General features: G+C 42.5%; 1 protein-coding gene across 2 annotated transcripts in view; it reads left to right on the top strand.

The window, feature by feature from the left end:
- The window catches only part of LOC106601484 (forkhead box protein K2), a 32,681-nt gene extending 13,045 nt beyond the window's left edge, over window positions 1-19,636 (top strand). For both annotated transcript variants that reach the window (XM_014193707.3, XM_014193708.3), the window contains exons 3-9: window positions 1,258-1,408; window positions 10,798-10,944; window positions 13,770-13,963; window positions 16,427-16,623; window positions 16,739-17,020; window positions 17,266-17,463; window positions 17,778-19,636. In XM_014193707.3, coding sequence (XP_014049182.2) covers window positions 1,258-1,408; window positions 10,798-10,944; window positions 13,770-13,963; window positions 16,427-16,623; window positions 16,739-17,020; window positions 17,266-17,463; window positions 17,778-17,989 — 1,381 coding nt within the window. In that variant the 3' untranslated portion in view covers window positions 17,990-19,636. The remainder of the gene's footprint in view (window positions 1-1,257; window positions 1,409-10,797; window positions 10,945-13,769; window positions 13,964-16,426; window positions 16,624-16,738; window positions 17,021-17,265; window positions 17,464-17,777) is intronic.
- The last annotated feature ends 859 nt before the right edge of the window (window positions 19,637-20,495 follow it).

Genomic DNA, 20,495 nt, shown 5'->3' with positions numbered 1-20,495 from the left:
ATAGTGCTGGCAAACGGAGAAAAGTGCGGTTTGATTGAATGCTAACAAGCCTGCTGCTGCCTACCACCGCTCAGACTGCTCTATCAAATCATAGACTTAATTATAATATAATAAACACACAGAAATATGAGCCTTAGGTCATTAATATGGTCAAATTCCGTTAACTATCATTTCAAAACCGTTTATTCTTTCAGTGAAATACGGAACCGTTCTGTATTTTATCGAACGGGTGGCAACCCTAAGTCTAAATATTGCTGTTACATTGCACAACCTTCAATGGTATGTCATAATTATGTAAAATTATGGCAAATGAATTACGGTCTTTGTTAGGAAGAAATGGTCTTGACACAGTTCGCAACAAGCCAGGCAGCCCAAACTGCTGCATATACCCTGACTCTGCTTACACTGAACGCAAGAGAAGTGACACAATTTCAGGCACCGCATTGATTATATGCAACGCAGGACACGCTAGTTAAACTAGTAATATCATCAACCATGTGTAGTATTCTAGTGATTATGTTAAGATTGATTGTTTTTTATAAGATAAGTTTAATGGTAGCTAGCAACTTACCATGGCTCCTTGCTGCCTGCACTCACATAACAGGTGGTCAGCCTGCCACGCAGTCTCCTCGTGAATTGCAATATAATCGGCGTCCAAAAATGCCAATTACCGACTTTGTTATGAACACTTGAAATCGGACCTAATTAATCTACCATTACGATTAATCGGTCCGCCTCTAGTGGAACTGCTCCAGAAACATTGAAGAATGGAAAAAATAATATTGATGTTTTCATTTGATTCTAGCCAATCATCAGTGTTTATCTCCAGATTAATCATGTTTGCTTCAGCTAATGACAAATCGTTAAGCGTTTTCTGCTGTTTTAACTCTCAACTTAATGCCTCATGAAACGATTTTGCTCTCCTTTCAATATGGGTTAGATAATGTGAGGCTATTTGCATAGGTGGTGTGTACCAGTCTGACTGCAGGCTACTGCGGTAAAGGGTACAGATAAACTGAGCCAAGATATTTATTTTACTGGGGCCCCCAATTCATCAGACTAGCTTGGCTAATTATAACCATTGCTTGATTTCTAAAAAAGGAACTGAGGTCATCAGTGGATTAATTAGGCAGTTTTGTTTGTAGCCTAAAATATTGCATTATTCTTAGTCAGATAATTTGATATGTACTGTGTTGGTCATCATGCTGACAGAGACTTGGTGACTGACTAATGGTCTGGTCCTCTTCTTCCCCACAGTGCTGCCAACTCGTGCCCCTCCAGTCCCAGAGGAGCAGGCTTGTCCGGCTACAGGATGGGTCGCATCGTCAGCTCTGCAGAGCTACAGCTCATAAACGACAACTCCCAGTCAGAGAACGACAAGGAGGCCTCAGGAGGGGACAGCCCCAAGGTGAGCACCACATACAGAGAATCTCCATTGGACATGCTTTTAGTCTAAGGCTAGGCTTATATTAATCTGTGTCTGTGAAACTGGCCTTTTTAATTTAGTGGCAATCAGCGGTTGGAGCCATAAAGTGTTATCCCCACCACTGTTTTGGTAAAAAGCTGAGGGATGGGGCTGGAGAAATGTAACCACTCTCAAATTCATAGACAGAGCTATGGATGCAAGAATTGACCAACCATGATATCAATATAGTTTTAATGTTATGAGGGTGTATAGTGTTTGTTTACATTTACTTTGTTTTAGTTCTGAGTAGGGTTGTACATTTTGGGGAATATTCAGAGGTGGAAACTTTCTGTGGGAAGTAACGGGAATATATGGGAATTAACAGAAATGTATGTAAATTAATACTATTTAAATGGTATTTTTGCATTGGATATATTTACCATATCATATGGAGACAGAAACACACATTTTACCTTATCATAAGTAGACATAATTGCAAATGGTTAAAACCTTCCAATAGAGAAAAAAAAATACGAATTTAACTTTAATTAAATGAGTTGACTCTTCACATGGGATTATTTCATTGAACAACAAAAGAAAGGGAATATTGAATGATTCCCAATGATCAATCGCATCTCCCAAAAAAACGTTTTCAACATACATCTGTAAAATTAGTCTAGAAACTAAAGCTTTGGTTGTCTTCCTCTCGGGCTTCTGTCTTCTTCCTGGACCTCCTCAATGTCCACCTCTTGAACATCAGACTCTGAGGGCTCATCTTCACTGTCACTTTCCAACCTTGTTGAGGATGACTTGTTGTCAGGCTCAAAAAGCCTCAAATTTGCCCCGATGGTCACCAATTTTTCAACCCTTGTACTGATCAGCCTGTCGTGTGCTTTGGTGTGTGTGCGTGTGTTCCCAAACAAGGACCAGTTGTGATCTGAGATGGCTGATGTTGGTGGGATTTGGAGGATGATGGAGGCAACAGGGGAAAGAGCCTCATATCTACAAAGTCCCTTCCACCAGGTGGCTGATGAGATATGTTGGCACGACTGCCATATTGCATCTTTATGCCAAAGCCCTTGCTTGGAAGTTTACTTCGCCAGACTGCAAAGAACCTTTCCCTCATCAAGGCCAAGGTGGCGAGACACGGTAGTGATGACACCATAGGCCTTGTTGATCTCTGCACCCGACACGACGCTCTTGCCAGCGTACTTGGGGTCCAACGTGTGCTGCGGTGTGTATGGGCTTCAGGCAGAAGTCTTCACGCTTTTTGATGTATTTCAGATCTGCAGTTTCCTTTGCTTGGAGCAACAGTGAAGTGGGCAGGGCAGTACAGATTTCTTCTCTTCCATCTGCAAGCAGAGTCTGAACATCAGACAGGATGCCGTTGTCTCCCTCAATCCGTGTAATGGCTACTATTTTAGGTTTCAGGAGTTTCAGGCTGCTTACCACTCTCTCCCAAAATACATCACCCAGGAGGATCCTTTTGATGGGGCTGTCCATATCGGCAGACTGTGATATGGCCATTTCTTGGAGAGACTCCTTCCCCTCCAAGAGACTGTCAAACATGATGACAACACCACCCAACGGGTGTTGCTGGGCAGCTTCAATTTGGTGCTCTTATTCTTCTCATTTTACTTGGTGAGGTAGATTGCTTCTATAACTTGATGACCCTTCACATACCTAACCATTTCCTTGGCTCTCTTGTGTGTATCCATTGTTTTCAGTGACATGATGTCCTTGATGAGCAGATTCAATGCATGAGCAGCACAGCCAATGGGTGTGATGTGAGGGTAGGACTCTCCACTTTAGACCAAGCAGCCTTCATGTTCGCAGCATTGTCTGTCACCAGTGCAAATACCTTCTGTGGTCCAAGGTCATTGATGACTGCCTTCAGCTCATCTGCAATGTGGAGACCGGTGTGTCTGTTGTCCCTTGTGTCTGTGTTCTTGTAGGATACTGGTTGAGGGATGGAGATGTAGTTAATTATTCCTTGCCCAGGAACATTCGACCACCTATCAGAGATGATTGCAATAGTCTGCTTTCTCTATGATTTGCTTGACCTTCACTTGAACTCTGATCTCTGCATCCAGCAAATGAGTAGATAAAGCATGTTTGGTTGGAGGGGTGTATGCTGGGCGAAAAACATTCAGAAATCTCTTCCAATACACATTGCCTGTGAGCAGCAGTTGCATACACAGCTCGAGCAAGACATTAATCATAATTTCTCTGACTATGTTCTTCCATTGAGTCAAAAAAAAACTTCTTGACTCCAGGAGGAATTGTGTTAAGGTGTCTGATTCATCATTTTCACCTCGAATAGAAGTAGAGGGACTTTTGTCGAGGTAGCTTGTGATCGCTGAGGAAACTTTATGCACTTGGCCAGATGATTCTGCATCTTTGGTGCATCCTTCACATACGATTTGGCACAGTATTTGCAAATGTACACAGCTTTTCCTTCTGCATTAGCTGCAGTGAAATGTCTCCACACATCAGATAGTGCCCGTGGCATTTTCCTGTAAAGATTAGGGAAAAATGAGTAAAAAACAAATACAATTCCATGTACAGGTAAATATTTAAGCAGTTAGATTTAACAACTAATTTGTAAGATAAATGTTTTCAAATTAAACGTATATGGAAACAGGTGAATTAACACTCCTCAGCAGGCTCAAGCAAGCTAAATCCCACATGGTAGCAAAAACTAACTAGCAGAAATTGTTAACAAGTTAGAAATGATTTAAACACCATGCTGTAGGCTACTATTTATTAGGTAACAAAAAATGTCTCATAAAATATATTCACCCCACCCAGTATTGTAATCAAAACTTACCAGAAAGCATGTAACCCCTGGCTCAGACAGTGTAGTAGTGGGTTCAATAGCATCTCATTAGTGTGCAAGATCTTGAGAATCAGCTGTACATGTGATGGAAGAATGCACTGTCCATGCAGAGGGTTGCAACTCCATTGAATTGGGGATAGTTTAACCAAAATATGCCACAAGACCTAGAATTGCCTTGTGTATCCATCAAAAAAGGTTCACTGTTATAAGCTAACCTTTTTTTAAAAAAAAATGAATTTAAGCAAAATTCCCAAAATTCCCGGGCTTAACTTACCATGGAACATTTCCGGGAAGTTTCCGACCCTTTGCAACCCTAGTGCTGAGTGATAAGTGCTTTTTGGGGTCGTTTTGGTTCTATTATTATTAAAAAATAATCACGGTTTTGATAACACATTTGTCATTAAATGCACTATGTGGATTGAATGATGTAACAACACAGAATAAAACGTTTAACAAAAGTCCCATGATGGTAGTGACTGCCCATTACTGCGCTTATTAACCATAATTTATTTACATTACTATTTACTTTATAAATATTTTAATATATATACATATATTACATTTTGTTTTATTTGACTTTTTATTATTTAATTCCAAGTCATCATCATCTCTATAGAGCTGCTTAAGTAAATAATGCATACTTTTATGACTGCTGAATATCAACTATCAATCACTTAGATCATGTATGTTCAGGTAGCGATACCTCCCGAAGCAACTGCTCCCTATCCCTCTCGCTCGCGTGTCTTCTGTCTCTTCTCTCCCTCTGTGTGCCCCACACAGACCGGATAAGTAGGCGCGAAATTGTTTATGGTCATGTTGGTTAATTACTGCGCTAATCTATGTAGAATATTGGCTTGTTGGAAACTACAACTCTACTATATCACACAGTTTGGACTTGATCTGTTTTATCTCTATTGGTTTAAAAAAAAAAAAAACATATCTGATGTTTTGGTTAATTGCTCAACACTACTTTGTTTACAAACATTGGAGTAAAACAAGTTTATTTGGAGTCTGGATGGGGTGACAGTTGAACTAAGCTCGAGGCATTTCTAGTTATATTCTTCAAGAATCAATGGGTACTGCAACTGCAGATTGCCCTTTTTAAATAAGTGCACACTTTAATTAATTGGAGAGGAAAGGTAGTCATGTGTCTGTCTGTTTTTGCATTTTAACTGTTGCATGTGACAAAACAAACCCATGATTTGTTGTCATCAAATTTAATTTGTCACATGCTTACTTATGGATTATTGTCCAACAATGCAGAGTTAAAGATGAGATGAAAAATATTGTACAAAATTGAGATGGTGACATGAAGAATAAATACACAGTGAATAACAAATAGAAATAGCATGGCTATACATATAGGGAGTACCCGTAACGAGTCGATGTGCAAGGGTACGAGGTAATTGAGGTAGCAATGTAATGTACATGCAGGTAGGGGTAAAGTGACTAGGCAACAGGATAGATAATGGACAGTAGCAGCAAAAAAGTTAGTGACTGTGCAAAAATGGCTACCATTTTAGCTGCATTTACCCATTTGATTAGCTATTTAGCAGTCTTGTTTAGGTGTCTTGGGGGTAGAAGCTGTTCAGGGTCCTGTTGATTTCAGACTTGGTACTGCTTGTCGTACAGTAGCAGAGAGAACAGTCTGGCTTGGGTGGGTGGCTGTCTTTGACAATGTTTTGGGCCTTCCTCTGACACCGCCTGGTATAGAGGCCCCAAGTTAGTCAAGATGCTCTCGATGGTGCAGCTGTAGAACTTTTAGAGGATCTGAGGGCCCATGCGAAATCTTTTCAGCCTCCTGTGGGGGAAGAGGTGTTGTCGTGCCCTCTTCAACTGTTGGTGTGTTTGGACCATGATAGATCCTTCGTGATGTGGACATAGATGAACTTGAACCTCTCGATCCACTCCACTACAGCCCTGTCGATGTGAATGGGGGTATGCTCACCCCTACGTTTCCTGTAGTCCACGAACAACTCATTTGGCTTACAGACTTTGAGGGAAAGGTTGTGGTCCTTGTCCTGCGAATTGGAGCGGGTCCAGGGTGTCTGAGATGATGGTGTTGATGTGAGTCATGACCAGCCTTTCAAAGCATTTGATGGCTACAGATGTGAGTGCTACGGGACGATCGTCATTTAGACAGGTTACCTTGGCATTCTTGGGCACAGGGACTATTCTTCCCTACCAAGCAAAAAGGCAGTAACTGCTCATAGTGTGGAACTGAGAAATATGGCTTTTATTTACCTTGGTTTCACAGTAACTTTATGCAGTTACTGCTAACATGACCCCCATTTTCTCCAAAACACAATACAATAGAGGCAGGATACTTGTCCACATGATTAAGCATGTATTTAATGTAGCAAAAAATGACTAACTCATTTTTGACCAAATGAGCAGTTACTGCATTTTTGCTTGGTAGGGCAGAATTGTGGTCTGCTTGAAACATGTATGCATTACAGACTGGGCCAGGAAGAGGTTGAAAATCAGTGAAGACCTTTTCCTGCTTGGCAGCTCATGCTCTGAGGACGCGTCCTGGTAATCTGTCTGGCCTTGTGAATGTTTAAAGGTCTTACTCACATCGGCTATGGAGAGTGTGATCACACAGTCATTTGGAACAGCTGGTGCTCTCACGCATGGTTCAGTGTATCTTGCCTCAAAGCGAGCATAGAAGGCATTTGGCTCATCACTGGGCAGCTCATGGCTGGGTTTCCCTTCATAATCTGGGATAGTTTGTAAACCCTGCCACATCTGACATGCATCAGAGCTGGTATAGTAGGATTTTATCTTAGTTCTGTATTGACGCTTTGCTTGCTTGATGGTTCGTCGGAGGGTGTAGTGAAATTTCTTATAAGCATTTGGGTTTGTGTCCCGCTCCCTGAAACAGCAACTCTAGCCTTTAGCTTAGTGCTGATGTTGCCTGTAATCCAGGGCTTCTGGTTGGGATATGTACGTACGGTCACTGTGGGGACATCGTTGTCGATGCACTTATTGAAGCCAGTGACTGATGCCATCGGATGAATCCTGGAACATCTTCCAATCTGTGCTAGCAAAACAGTCCTGTAGCTTAGCATCCGCTTCACCGGACCACTTCCGTATTGAGTGAGTCACTGGTACTTCCCGTTTGAGTTTTTGCTTGTAAGCAGGAATCAAGAGGATAGAGTTATGGTCAGATTTGCTAAATGGAGAGAGAGATGTGTATGCATTTCTGTGTTTTGGAGTAAAGATGATTTAGAGGTTGTTGGTTTTTTTTCGCCTCTAGTTGCACAGCTGGTACAAATGAGGTAAAACGGATTTCGGTTTCCTGCATTAAAATCAAAGCCACTAGGAATGCCACCCTTGGGTGTGCATTTTCTTGTTTGCTTATGGTCTTATACAGCTCATTGAGTCCAGTCTTATTGCCAGCATCGGTTTATGGTGGTATAAAAATATGATAACTCTCTTGGTAAATAGTATGGTCTACAGCAGCAGTCCCCAACCCCTGGGCCGCGGACGGGTACCGGTACCGGGTACCGGTCCGTGGGTCATTTGGTACCGGGCCGCAGAGAAAGAATAAATAACTTACATTATTTCCGTTTTATTTATTATCTGAGTCTGAACGATGTTTTATTTTGAAAAATGACCGGATTCCCTCTGTTACATCCGTCTATGACTCACTCTTGAAGCTTGTCTCGGTCACGTGATACGTTGCCACTAAAATTAAACCCACAAGCTAGCAAAATGAGTAAAAAACAAACGTCTTTGGAAAGTTTCTTTGCGAAGTGGAAAAGGCCCAGTGAGGAGACAGAAGAGCCTACGACTTCCGAGAAAAAGAGCTGCATTTAACAGACAATACCAGGAGTCCTACTTAAAATATGGATTTATCGCGACAGGTGATTCCCGCGCACCAAGCACGCTCTGCATAATATGCGGCGACCGGCACTCTAATGAGGCAATGAAGCCTTCAAAACTGCTTCGCCACTTGGAGACCAAGCACCCTGCATTAAAAGACAAGCCTTCGGAGTATTTTGAAAGAAAAAAGCATGAACAAGGAGGACAGAAGCAATTACTGAGGGCCACCACATCAACAAATGCGAGTGCACTGAGAGCATCATACTTGGTGGCTAATCGTATTGCTAAGCCTAAGAAGCCATTCACCATTGGTGAAGAATTGATCCTGCCCGCCACTAAAGACATTTGCCGTGAACTTCTAGGAGAGGCTGCGGTTAAAAAGATGGCACAGGTGCCCCTCTCGGCTACCACCATCACTCGGCGCATTGAGGAAATAGCAGAGGACATTGAGACACAATTGTTGGAGAGGATTAATACATCACCGTGGTACGTACTCCAGGTTGACGAGTCTACAGATATTGACAACAAGGCAATACTACTTGTTTATGTGCGATATCTTTGTCAGGAGGATGTGCAGGAGGATATGTTATGTGCACTATCGTTGCCAACCAAAACCACAGCCGCAGAACTATTCAAGTCGCTGGATGATTATATATCAGGAAAACTGAAATGGTCCTTTTGTGTCGGCATATGCACAGATGGAGCTGCTGCCATGACCGGACGGCTGTCTGGTTTAACTACTCAGATTAAGGAGGTTGCACCTGAATGTGAGTCTACGCATTGTGTCATTCACAGGGAAATGCTAGCTAGCCGAAAAATACCACCGGAATTTAACAGCGTATTGAATGATGTAGTTAAAGTTATTAACCACATCAAAGCACACGCCCTTAACTCGCGCCTGTTCGAGCAGCTTTGTGAGGAGATGAACGCGGAGCACTGACACCTTTTCTTATACACAGCAATAAGATGTTTATCACGAGGGAGATCGCTGGCCAGAGTGTTTGAATTATGAGAGCCGCTGCAGATTTCTCTCAGGAAAAAAAAGTCACCGCTGGCAGCACATTTCAGTGACGAGGAATGGGTCGCAAAACTCGCTTACTTGTGCGACATATTCAACCTGCACAATGAACTCAATCGGTCACTTCAGGGGAAAATAACAACTGTCTTCAAGTTGGCAGATAAAGTAGCTGCATTTTAAAGCCAAACTGGATTTGTGGGGACGGCGCGTGAACCGAGGTATATTTGACATGTTTCAAACATTCGCGGGGATTCTGGAAGAGACTGAGCCCGAGCCTTCATTGTCCCAGCTGGTGCACGATCACCTGTCTTTGCTTTTAAAAGAGTTTGAGCGATACTTCCCAACCACAAAAGACCCACGAACTGCCAAGGAATGGATCCGCGACCCATTTGTCAACAAACCAGGTGAATCCAGCATGTCTATGCAAGAAGAAGATCAACTGCTGGAGATTTACATTTTAGTCATTTAGCAGACGCTCTTATCCAGAGCGACTTACAGTAGTGAATGCATACATTTCATACATTTTTTTTTTCTGAGATCGCAAATGACGGCGGCCTATTAAAAGTATGTTCGAGACAACTCTGCCGGTGTTCTGTATTAAAGTCACGGAAGAATACCCTGAGATCGCCACAACAGCACTGAAAACCCTGTTGCCATTTCCGACATCCTATTTGTGTGAAGCGGGATTTTTTGCAGTGACGGCAACCAAAATGGAGTAGACTGGACATAAGCAACACACTTCGGGTGTCATTGTCTCCCATTACCCCTAGATGGGACCGTCTCGTTGCAGAGAAACAAGCTCAGGGCTCCCACTGATTTAGCGTTATGGTGAGTTGTATTTTTCATACAATACAAATATAAAGTGATTCTTATTTTTAAGGCATGTTTAAACGTTACCATAGCGACCAGAGAGTGTTAGGGGGCAGAGAGGATGTTACTCATGTTATGTTGTTGGTGCGACATTACGAGGACGCTGCTAATAAAGTTGCATACGAGTACACAGTGCATTCACGTTTATTACATTTCAAAAATACCACCATTTTTTTTATGCTGGTCGTATCATTTTACTTTGTATTTATCCGCCACACCTTGAAGGCCGGTCCGTGAAAATATTGTCTGACATTAAACCGGTCCGTGGTCCAAAAAAGGTTGGGGACCGCTGGTCTACAGCTTATCATAAGGTATTCTAATGTGAGCAGAACCTCGAAGAGACGCGCTTCCCCGATGCTGCCGTTCTGTAATGCCGATGTATAGAAAAACCAGCTAGATTAATATTTTCCTTGTTCCACCACAACTCAGAGATGCATAGGATATTACAGTTCTTCAGATCACGTTGATGGGATACTCTCAAACAGAGCTCGTCCAGTGATTGCACGTTAGCCAATAGCGCCGCCTACTTCTCAGTTTCAGGGATTTGGGCCTGGTCTGGGATAATCAATATGTCCTCCGACTCATTGAAGTTAGTCCTCATCCAAATCGAGGTTGGTGGTGGCTTTTCTGGTTTCCAGAAGCTCTTTTCGGTCATAGGAAACGATGGCGTGAACATTATGTACAAAAAAAGTTAAGATCAACACCCAAAAATACACAAAATAGTTCAATTGGCCAGGAGCCCGTAAAACGGCTGCTATTCCCTCCAGTGCCATTGCTCACAAAATGTGCTATGCTACCTAGTAAATGACACCCTTTCTTCCTTCCTCTTCCCTTTAGGATGATTCCAAACCGCCATACTCATATGCACAACTGATAGTCCAAGCCATTACAATGGCACAGGACAAGCAGCTCACACTAAACGGAATATACACTCACATCACCAAAAACTACCCCTACTACAGGACTGCAGACAAAGGCTGGCAGGTGAGAAATGGCATCTTTCAATACAAATAATTTCAGTGAAAAATGGTGCATGTGAGGGGAAAGATCTGAACCTGTTTTGAATAGCATTAGGATTCCACCACATGGTTATATCTCAAAAACCACAGAGCATAGCCCCTTGACTTTTTCCACATTTTCTTGTTTCAGCATGGATCAACATTGTAGTTACTCCACAATTCTTACTTAATTGACAGAGGGAAAAGAAGTCTGTACAGAATAAAAATATACCAAAACATGCATCCTGTTCCCAACTAGGCACTAAAGTAATACTTGGCAAAGCAATTCACTTTTTGTCCTGAATACAAAGTGTTTGGGGCAAATCCAATACAACACGTTACTGAGAACCGCTCTCCATATGTTCAAGCATAGTGGTGGCTGCATCATGTTATGGGTATGCTTGTAATTGTTAACCTCTATGGGCTAGGCGGGACGAATTCGTCCCACCTACGTAACAGCCACTTGAAGCCTGTGGCGCGATTTTCAAAACCTTAAAAATCCTATTACTTCAATTTCTCAAACATATGACTATTTTACAGCTATTTAAAGACAAGACTCTCGTTAATCTAACCACACTGTCCGATTTCAAAAAGGCTTTACAACGAAAGCAAAACATTAGATTATGTCAGCAGAGTACCAAGCCAGAAATAATCAGACACCCATTTTTCAAGCTAGCATATAATGTCACATAAACCCAGAAGACAGCTAAATGCAGTACTAACCTTTGATGATCTTCATCAGATGACAACCCTAGGACATGTTATACAATACATGCATGTTTTGTTCAATCAAGTTCATATTTATATCAAAAACCAGCTTTTTACATTAGCATGTGACGTTCAGAACTAGCATACCCCCCGCAAACTTCCGGAGGAATTCGCATAACATTTCACTAAATTACTCACGATAAACGTTCACAAAAAGCATAACAATTATTTTAAGAATTATAGATACAGACCTCCTCTATGCACTCGATATGTCCGATTTTAAAATAGCTTTTTGGTGAAAGCACATTTTGCAATATTCTAAGTACATAGCCCAGGCATCACGGGCTAGCTATTTAGACACCCGGCAAGTTTAGCACTCACCATAATCATATTTACTATTATAAAAGTTTGATTACCTTTTGTTGTCTTCGTCAGAACGCACTCCCAGGACTGCTACTTCAATAACAAATGTTGGTTTGGTCCAAAATAATCCATCGTTATATCCGAATAGCGGCGTTTTGTTCGTGCGTCTCAGACACTATCTGAAATGGTAAATCAGGGTCGCGCGCATGGCGCAATTCGTGCCAAAAAAAATCTAAATATTCCATTACCGTACTTCGAGGCATGTCAACCGCTGTTTAAAATCCATTTTTATGCCATTTTTCTCGTAAAAAAGCGATAATATTCCGACCGGGAATGTCCATTTAGCTAAACTGAGGAAAGTAAACAAAGCTTTCGGTCGACGCGGGCACGCGCCTGAGTCTCACAGTACTGTAACCAGCCACTACCCAAACGCGCTACTTTGTTTCAGCCAGAGCCTGCAAAGCCACGATTCAGCTTTTTGCCGCCTTCTGAGACCCTATGGCAGCCGTAGGAAGTGTCACGGGACAGCTAAGATCCTCACTCTTCAATAAACAGAGACGAGAAGAACGACACCTTGTCAGACAGGCCACTTCCTGCCTGAAACCTTGTCAGGTTTTTGCCTGCCAAATGAGTTCTGTTATACTCAGACACCATTCAAACCGTTTTAGAAACTTTAGGGTGTTTTCTATCCATATGTAATAAGTATATGCATATTCTAGTTACTGGGTAGGAGTGGTAACCAGATTAAATCGGGTACGTTTTTTATCCAGCCGTGTCAATACTGCCCCCTATCCTAAACAGGTTAAGAACTGGGTAATAAATGGAATGGCGCTAAACACAGGCATAATCTTAGAGCAGGGGTACTCTTAACCGTATGCGGTCCAGAGCCTGCTGGTTTACAGTTTTACCTGATAATTAATTGCACACACCTGGTGTCCCAGGTCTAAATCAGTCCCTGATTAGAGGGGAACAATGGAAAAAAAATGTAGTAGAACTGGTTTTAAGGTCAAGGGTCCTAGATGAAAACCTGTTTCTCTCTGACACTGGGAGATGAATTTACCTTTCAGCAGGGTAGTAATCTAAAACACAAGGCCAAATCTTCACTGAAGTTGCTTACCAAGAAGTCTGTGAATGTAGCGGAGTTACAGTTTTGACTAAAATCTGCTTGAAAAGCTATGGCAAGACCTGAAAATGGTTGTTTAGCAATGATCAACAACCAACTTTTGACAGAGCTTGAAGAATTTTGAAAAGAATAATGGGAAAATGTTGCACAATCCAGGTGTGGAAAGCTCTTAGAGATGTACACAGAAAGACTCACAGCCCTAATTGCTGCCAAAGGGGTTTCTACAAAGTATTGACTCGGTTGCGAATCATTTTGTAAATGAGATTTACTTTTTAATTTTCAATCAGTTAGCAAAGATATCTAAAAACAGATTTATTGTGTGTAGGTGAGCGAGACTTTTTAAATACATTTTGAATTCAAGCTGTAACAACAAAATGTGGAATAAGTAAAGGGGTATTAATACTTTCTGAAGGCACTGTATATTAAGCTGTGCTTTGACTAATATGCAACCTTGTAAAAGTACACATTCACTTTGGCTTCAAACTGAAGGGCGGTACATGGCTTATCCCATCTGTTTCCATGTTGTTTTTGAGCATGTGCCATTGATGAACTGTGACGTGAATAACAGCCTTGGCTGCAGTGTGTTCGTACTAACACGACGGCGTATTCTGTTGTAGAACTCGATCCGTCACAATCTGTCACTGAACCGCTACTTTATTAAAGTAGCCAGATCGCAGGAGGAACCGGGCAAGGGCTCGTTCTGGAGGATAGACCCGTCCTCAGAGGGCAAGCTCATGGAGCAGGCCTTCAGGAAACGAAGGCCGCGGGGTGTGCCCTGCTTCAGGACCCCCCTCGGACCCCTCTCCTCCAGGTATGGACCTACTCACTCTCAGGTTTCAGTCACATGATGAGCTCGCTGCATGCTTTACTGCAGGGGTCTCCATCCGGTCGCTCGCAGCCCATCTATCCACATTGACATTATCCCATCCCTAGTTAGCACCAGTTGGCCTAAAAATGCCAAATGTAACACTATCTGCCAATTAATTTCCAGCAATAGTTCCCCTGTATGTCTGTGTAGTGCACGCATTTCACTTCCATTTACTTTGTGTAGCCAGTAAGAGATAATGATAACTGTCTTCTGGGTAGACTGTAGGCTTGGGCAGCATACCGTATACCGGGGTATTTGGAAACAGCCACGGCATGATTTTTCAATACCATTGAAACTATTACGTTTTTTCAATATTTTGTCACTTTTTAAGTAAATACCTGCAGTCAGCTTGTGTAATATGTTAGGAGATGAAGCATATCACGTTCTTAATTTCACCTGTCACATTATTTTACATTATGAAGCTTACCATAGTTCCCAGAACAGTTGAACCAGTCATGTGGGGCGGCAGGTAGCCTAGTGGTTAGAGCGTTGGGCCAGTAACCGAAAGGTTGCTAGATCGAATCCCTGAGCTGCCAAGGTAAACATCTGTCATTCTGCTCCTGAACAAGGCACTAAGCCATCATTGTAAATAAGAATTTGTTCTTAACTAGTTAAATGAAATAAAAAATAAATACATGTGTTTGTAAATAACACAATGGGAGAAAGCGTGAGCAGTTGGTTCCAGCTGTATATTGACAGTCAAGTGTTTTTTTTGCTTCAATAGAGTGATCAGGGACGTGCAACTATACTTTTCCTTCACAGAAAACACATTGCAACACATTCGGCAGAAAATAGCTTCATTTTCATCAGATGACAACCGAAGTGCAACGCCATTTGGCAAGTAAATGGGCTTACAATGAAAAAGCAAGGTCTTTTTTGCAATAAAAAAAAAAGCTACATTTCCTAATGTTTTGCTTAAAGTTAATCTTGCATTTTACTGGAGAAAAGGAGTCTGGCTACACAGTACTGGAGAAAAGTAGCTAAACATCATTCAGTGATGTCTGCTGATGGATGAGAACGCATAGACTTTCTGAGTGGAGAAATGCAACTGAAGCACAAAATGTGTCTGATGCCGAACAGAAATTACAATAAGAAGCATTTTACATCTGCCTTAACAAAACGCAGCAAGATAACACTATTTTTTTTCCTGTGTGAAAAAAGCAGACTTCTGCGTTAAAGCGACCCCCTATGTTTAACTTGCTAGTTATCTAAGTATGTGGCTGAATTAATAAGGTGACAAGGCATCATATAGTGTTAGCTTTCTCCTGTGTTTGAGAACTCAAAGCCCTTTAGATTAGTTATTTGTACAGCTGCCACTATCTTGATTTCCTTGTGCTTTTTCTCCTCTCCGTTCTCGGCCGTTCTTCTCCTCCCCAGGCCCGTTGCCCTAGTGACTCCAGACTCCACACAGACACAGCGTGTACACATGCTGCAGCAGAGCCAGTACTGTTCGTCCTTCAGACAAGCATGTATCAAAACTTTGTTCATTTGCTTATAAATGTCCAAACTCACCAAAAATGACGTTCAGTAGCTCCTATCTAGGCAATCCGGCTGATAAAGTTATACATGTATGTCTTTGCAATTCGTTTATTTTCGTTTGCGCTCTTTAGCATATTTAGTTGGCATCCTCCATGGAAATGTTCTATTACTTGTGCAAATTTTGTTAGCATTCTCTTAATAGACGACCAATGGTTGTTTATTTGTTTTGGTGCGGCCTTGTGTACTAAGCCGGTAATACCGTATCTCGGGATGCGATCAGGACGGTATGACAATATGAAAGTATGGATACCGCCCAACTCTGAGACAAAAAGACTTTCCCCAAAACCATCTCAATTAAATGTTAACGGCAAAGTAGGCTTACCTGGCAGAATTCTATCATGATTATTTGATCAATCGGGTGGGCTTTGTTTAGCAAACTCTGTCATGACATGCAGCAGCAAAAACATTGTTAGACCAGCACAGTCCTCTCTCACAAAATTCTCAATTAAAGTGGTATTACATGCAAATCAACTTTTTTTTTTCCAGCCCCCAAAAAATGGTCATCAAATGTGATTTTAAACATTGGCGTGGACTCAACATCATATTTCATTGTTTCTCTAAGAATAATTGTAATTTTGAGTGAAAATCAGAACTGAATTTGGGAAAATACTGTGTATTTGAAGCTAGGGGAAAAAATTGTATTTTGCAATATGTTTCATAATTTAAAGTAGCTCTCATGCTAGAAAAGGTTGGACACCCCTTCTTTACTGTTAGATTGGTATGTTTTTGCCATTGCCTTGTGGCCATATGTGGTCACTATAATATATTCCCTATGGTGGAGTGTGACCTATGGTGGTAAATTTCAATGCATATGTAAATCTTGGCTTTAAAAATGCTCAGAGCCCTATCTGCTTTTCCCTTTCACAGGAGTGCCCCAGTCTCCCCTAATCACTCTGGGGTGCTCTCGGCCCACTCGAGTGGGGTGCAGACCCCTGACAGCCTATCCCGAGAGGGTTCCCCTGTCCCCATGGAACCAGAGCCCGCTCCGGCCCCTCCCCCTGCCACGGCAGTCCAGCCCAAACTAGCTGTCATCCAGGAGGCCCGCTTTGCACAGAGTACACCAGGTGAGAGATGCCCATTTTTGTCCAATCACATTGTTGGAGTCTTCTCCAATCCTATGTACAAATGTGCAGTCGTCACATGTGGATCCTCCGTTAAAGAAAGCTATTGTTTGTCCAGGCTCCCCTCTCAACAGCCAGCCGGTGCTCATCACGGTTCAGCGTCAGTTACCTCAGACCATAAAGCCGGTGACCTATGCCGTGGCCACGCCTGTGACTACCAGCACCAACCAGAACCAGCAGCCCGTCATGCAGACAGTGCACGTCGTCCACCAGATCCCTGCCATGTCTGTCACCAGCGTGGCCGGGCTCAGCACCGCCAACACCTACACAGTGGCCACCTCCGCCATGGTCACCCTCCAGACTGAGCCCCAGGAGAACGGAGACTACTCTGAGGCCAAAGGTGAAGGAAGGAAGGAGGATGGTGTGTGTGTGTGTGTGTGTGTGGATGGACAGATTGTGTTGACTCAAGGTAGTAGTGGTTTCAGCCAGGTTTACGTAGGTCTGTTTTACCCTTGACCAAGGCACCTGTGTGTGTGTGTGTTGTCTTAGTAAATGTGAAATGTATCATGTTGATCAGTTATTGTAGAGCCTGTTAGTTATTAGAGGTCATTGGCATTCCTCTTTTTTTCCTATGTTTGTCTCTAGTAAAAGTAGAATCTGTTCCAACCATCACCCACGCCTCTATAGGCGGTGGCAGTCGCATCATCCAGACGACCCAGTCGGCCACGCCCTTACAGCCGCTGACCTTAGTGCAGCAGCAGCCGCCCTTGGGCCAGCACCAGCTCCCCATAAAGACCATCACACAGAACGGCACCCACCTGATGCCAATGCAAGCCGCTGCAGGTGAGACACTGACTTAGAATGGATCCTGTCAAAGCGCTTTATCCGCATCTGTAGTCTACCACTGTTGTGAGTAGTGCCTGTTTGTTTAATTAACTAGAATTCATGCAGCATACTTGTCAGTGCTGCTTTGCAGTGTGTTTGGGTATCTCGAAGGGCCATACGAATCCCTGTTTGGCTGGAGTTTCCTACACTGTTTGGAAAAGTACACTTTCTATTGGCATATGTTCTAAGACATTAAATTACTTAGCAGATTCTATCAATTCTGGCACTGAAATATTTCTATTTTTTTCCCTCATCTTCCTCCCTATGTTCAGCCACAGCTGTTGCGAGTCCTCTCCACTTGCTGGCCACTCACGCCTCAGCTTCAGCCTCCCTCCCGACCAAACGACAGAACGGAGCCCAGGCGGCCAGCACTCAGCCCAACGCTAAGCGCATCAAAACAGAGGAAGGGGACAGCGCCACCGCAACCCGCGCAGCAGACACGGACTCGTCGGCAGCCAATGACCAAGCCAGCCACCACAACTAGTCTTCTACAACAACACCACCACCATCTTGTTTTTGTTTTTCTCCTTTCCTACCATTTATTTCCCCCTTCTTCCATTGACTCCCAAGGTGCCAAAAGGAGAAGATTTTCATTTGGGTTTAACCATTGTAGAGGATTGGAAAATATGACCACCCCTTTAAAAAAAAAAAAGACTGAAAACATTGTTGAGATTTGAAAAAAGAACAACTAGGACGAAGAAGAACTCTAATTTGAAGGTCCCCCTGTGAGACATCGCCACGGAGGAGGATGACGACTACTCCAAGACCACAGGAAGCCTTAACAACAATTAACCTTTAACATGACGAGCTGAACTTTGACCACCTGCAGCGAGCGGTCTGACTGAGTCCCACGTTAGCCCGGCGGTCGCACGGCACCTCTGTCTCAACTACCTCAGTGCAGATTGGGGGCCAAGGGCACCACTCAACGGACCCATGGGATGACTGGACGAAGTGACCAACTAGCAGCATGAGAAGCATTTGACGCAAACATGACATGTCAATGAGTGCATTCAGCAAAAGGGATCAAAACAGTCGGAGCCAATTCCTGGACCTTTGGCAGCTAGCCTTTCATATACTGACCTAGCCTTATTGCAGCTGTAAGTAGAAATGCTGTATTTTGTTGTTCAAGATCTGTTTTGGATGTATTTTCATTTATATAGGTAAAAAAAAGTAATAACAATAATTTAAAGAAAGCATACAGCAGTGGGGTCAATGACATTTCAATCACTCCACCTGAACTTCAAAATTCTCGCTGTTAGTTTGTATGTGGATTTTTTTTCTGTTCAGTGTAGTGTTTTTTTACAATTCTATCAATGGAGTGTTTTTTTCCCCCTCTGTCAAATCCACGTTCTGTCATATCCAAATCAATTTGCTTTGTTACACTTACATATTTTCATACTTGCACAGATAACCAGTAAGATATAAGCATATTAATTCCATGTGTAGTTGATCAGATGCCTCCTCATCGAGATTTCATGTAACAGACTACAGAAAAGTACCTGAGCCGTTAATGCTTGAATCCTTAGTTGAAACAATACCAAAGTGGTCACTCCGCCTCTGTGTTTGGTAAAAAGCTGAGGGATGGGCCTGGAGAAATGTAACCACTCTCAAAATGACAGACGGGGCTATTGATGCAAGGACTGACTATCCATGATATAAAAATTGTGGTTTTAACCATGTTTTGAGACTACCGTGCTTTACATTTACATTGTTTACAAACATTGGCGTAGAACAAGTTTTTATATTCTGGATTCTCATGGGGTACGAGAGTTGAACTAAGCTCATTAGGCGTTTAAGTTATTATTCAAGAATTGATGGGTATAATTCATTTAAGTCAGAAAATGGATGTAGCAACTAAGGATTCTAGCTTTAACTGTACATTTAACAGAAGAAAAGAGCTGCTTAAAACCAGACCAGATCGGCACTTGGTAAAATGTTATTTTTTTTCTCTCGTTATCCTTGGCTGTGTGGACAGACCCTTTGCTTGATTACTCTGTTCCGGCAACCTGACGAGTCTGTCTTCAGATTGTATATGTTCCAAACTAAGAAGATACAAGTGATGGATATTTGTTCCGCTTCAGTGGATAAATGCTTTTTATTTTTTATTTTATATAAATTAATTTAAAACCTTTCACTCTATTTTACTTGTCCAAAGGTTTCACCACAACAGGGATCAGATCTTCTGCTCTCAGTACGCTTTTCATTCACAGATGTTTCAGAGACAACACGCTAGAGCAGCTGATGGCAGAGTGTACTTAGAAGCAGTGCGTGGCCATTCTACTGCCTCTGACCAGATTATTGTTCTTCAATTATTCATGTTGAATCGCTGCCTTTCAACAACACCCAGCAGGTGATTGCTAACAGACCACGGCCACCCGTTCCTTTTAGCCGTTAATCTTTCTGGTGTTCCCCCTCACAATACAACTAGAGAATGACGCACCATAGCCTCTTTTGCTGAGGATTTGCCATTTAGCACACAAGACTTTCACTTGTGATTGAAGCGTTATGTAGTTGCCTTTTGACAGCTTCCGTGGGGAAATTCAAGATCTGCAAAATTAGACATGCTTTCTTTTAAACCCCTTTTATTGTATTGATCATTGTGGGAATTAGGATTTTGACAATTGACCACAGAGGGGCGGTATTGGCATGGTAAGCCAAACCTGCCTTCACATCACATACATTGTGCACAAAACATATCACCTTCCTAATACTGAGTTGCGGAATCCCCCCCACCCAGCACTTTGCCCTCAGAACAGGCTCAATTCGTCGGGGCATGGACTCCACAAGGTGTCGAAAGCGTTCCACAGGGATTCCACAAGCATTTCGCTACACCCGCAATAACATCTGCTAAATGTGTATGTGACCGATTTTGATTTGGCCCATGTTGACTCCAATGCTTCCCACAGTTGTGTCAAGTTGGCTGGATCTCCTTTTGGTGGTGGACTATTCTTGATACACATGGGGAAATTGAGCATGAAAAACCCAGCAGC

This window comes from Salmo salar, chromosome 03 (genome assembly GCF_965601325.2).
Source record: "Salmo salar chromosome 03, fSalSal1, whole genome shotgun sequence".
Lineage (NCBI taxonomy): Eukaryota > Metazoa > Chordata > Actinopteri > Salmoniformes > Salmonidae > Salmo > Salmo salar.
This window is presented reverse-complemented; position numbering and strand designations above follow the sequence as displayed.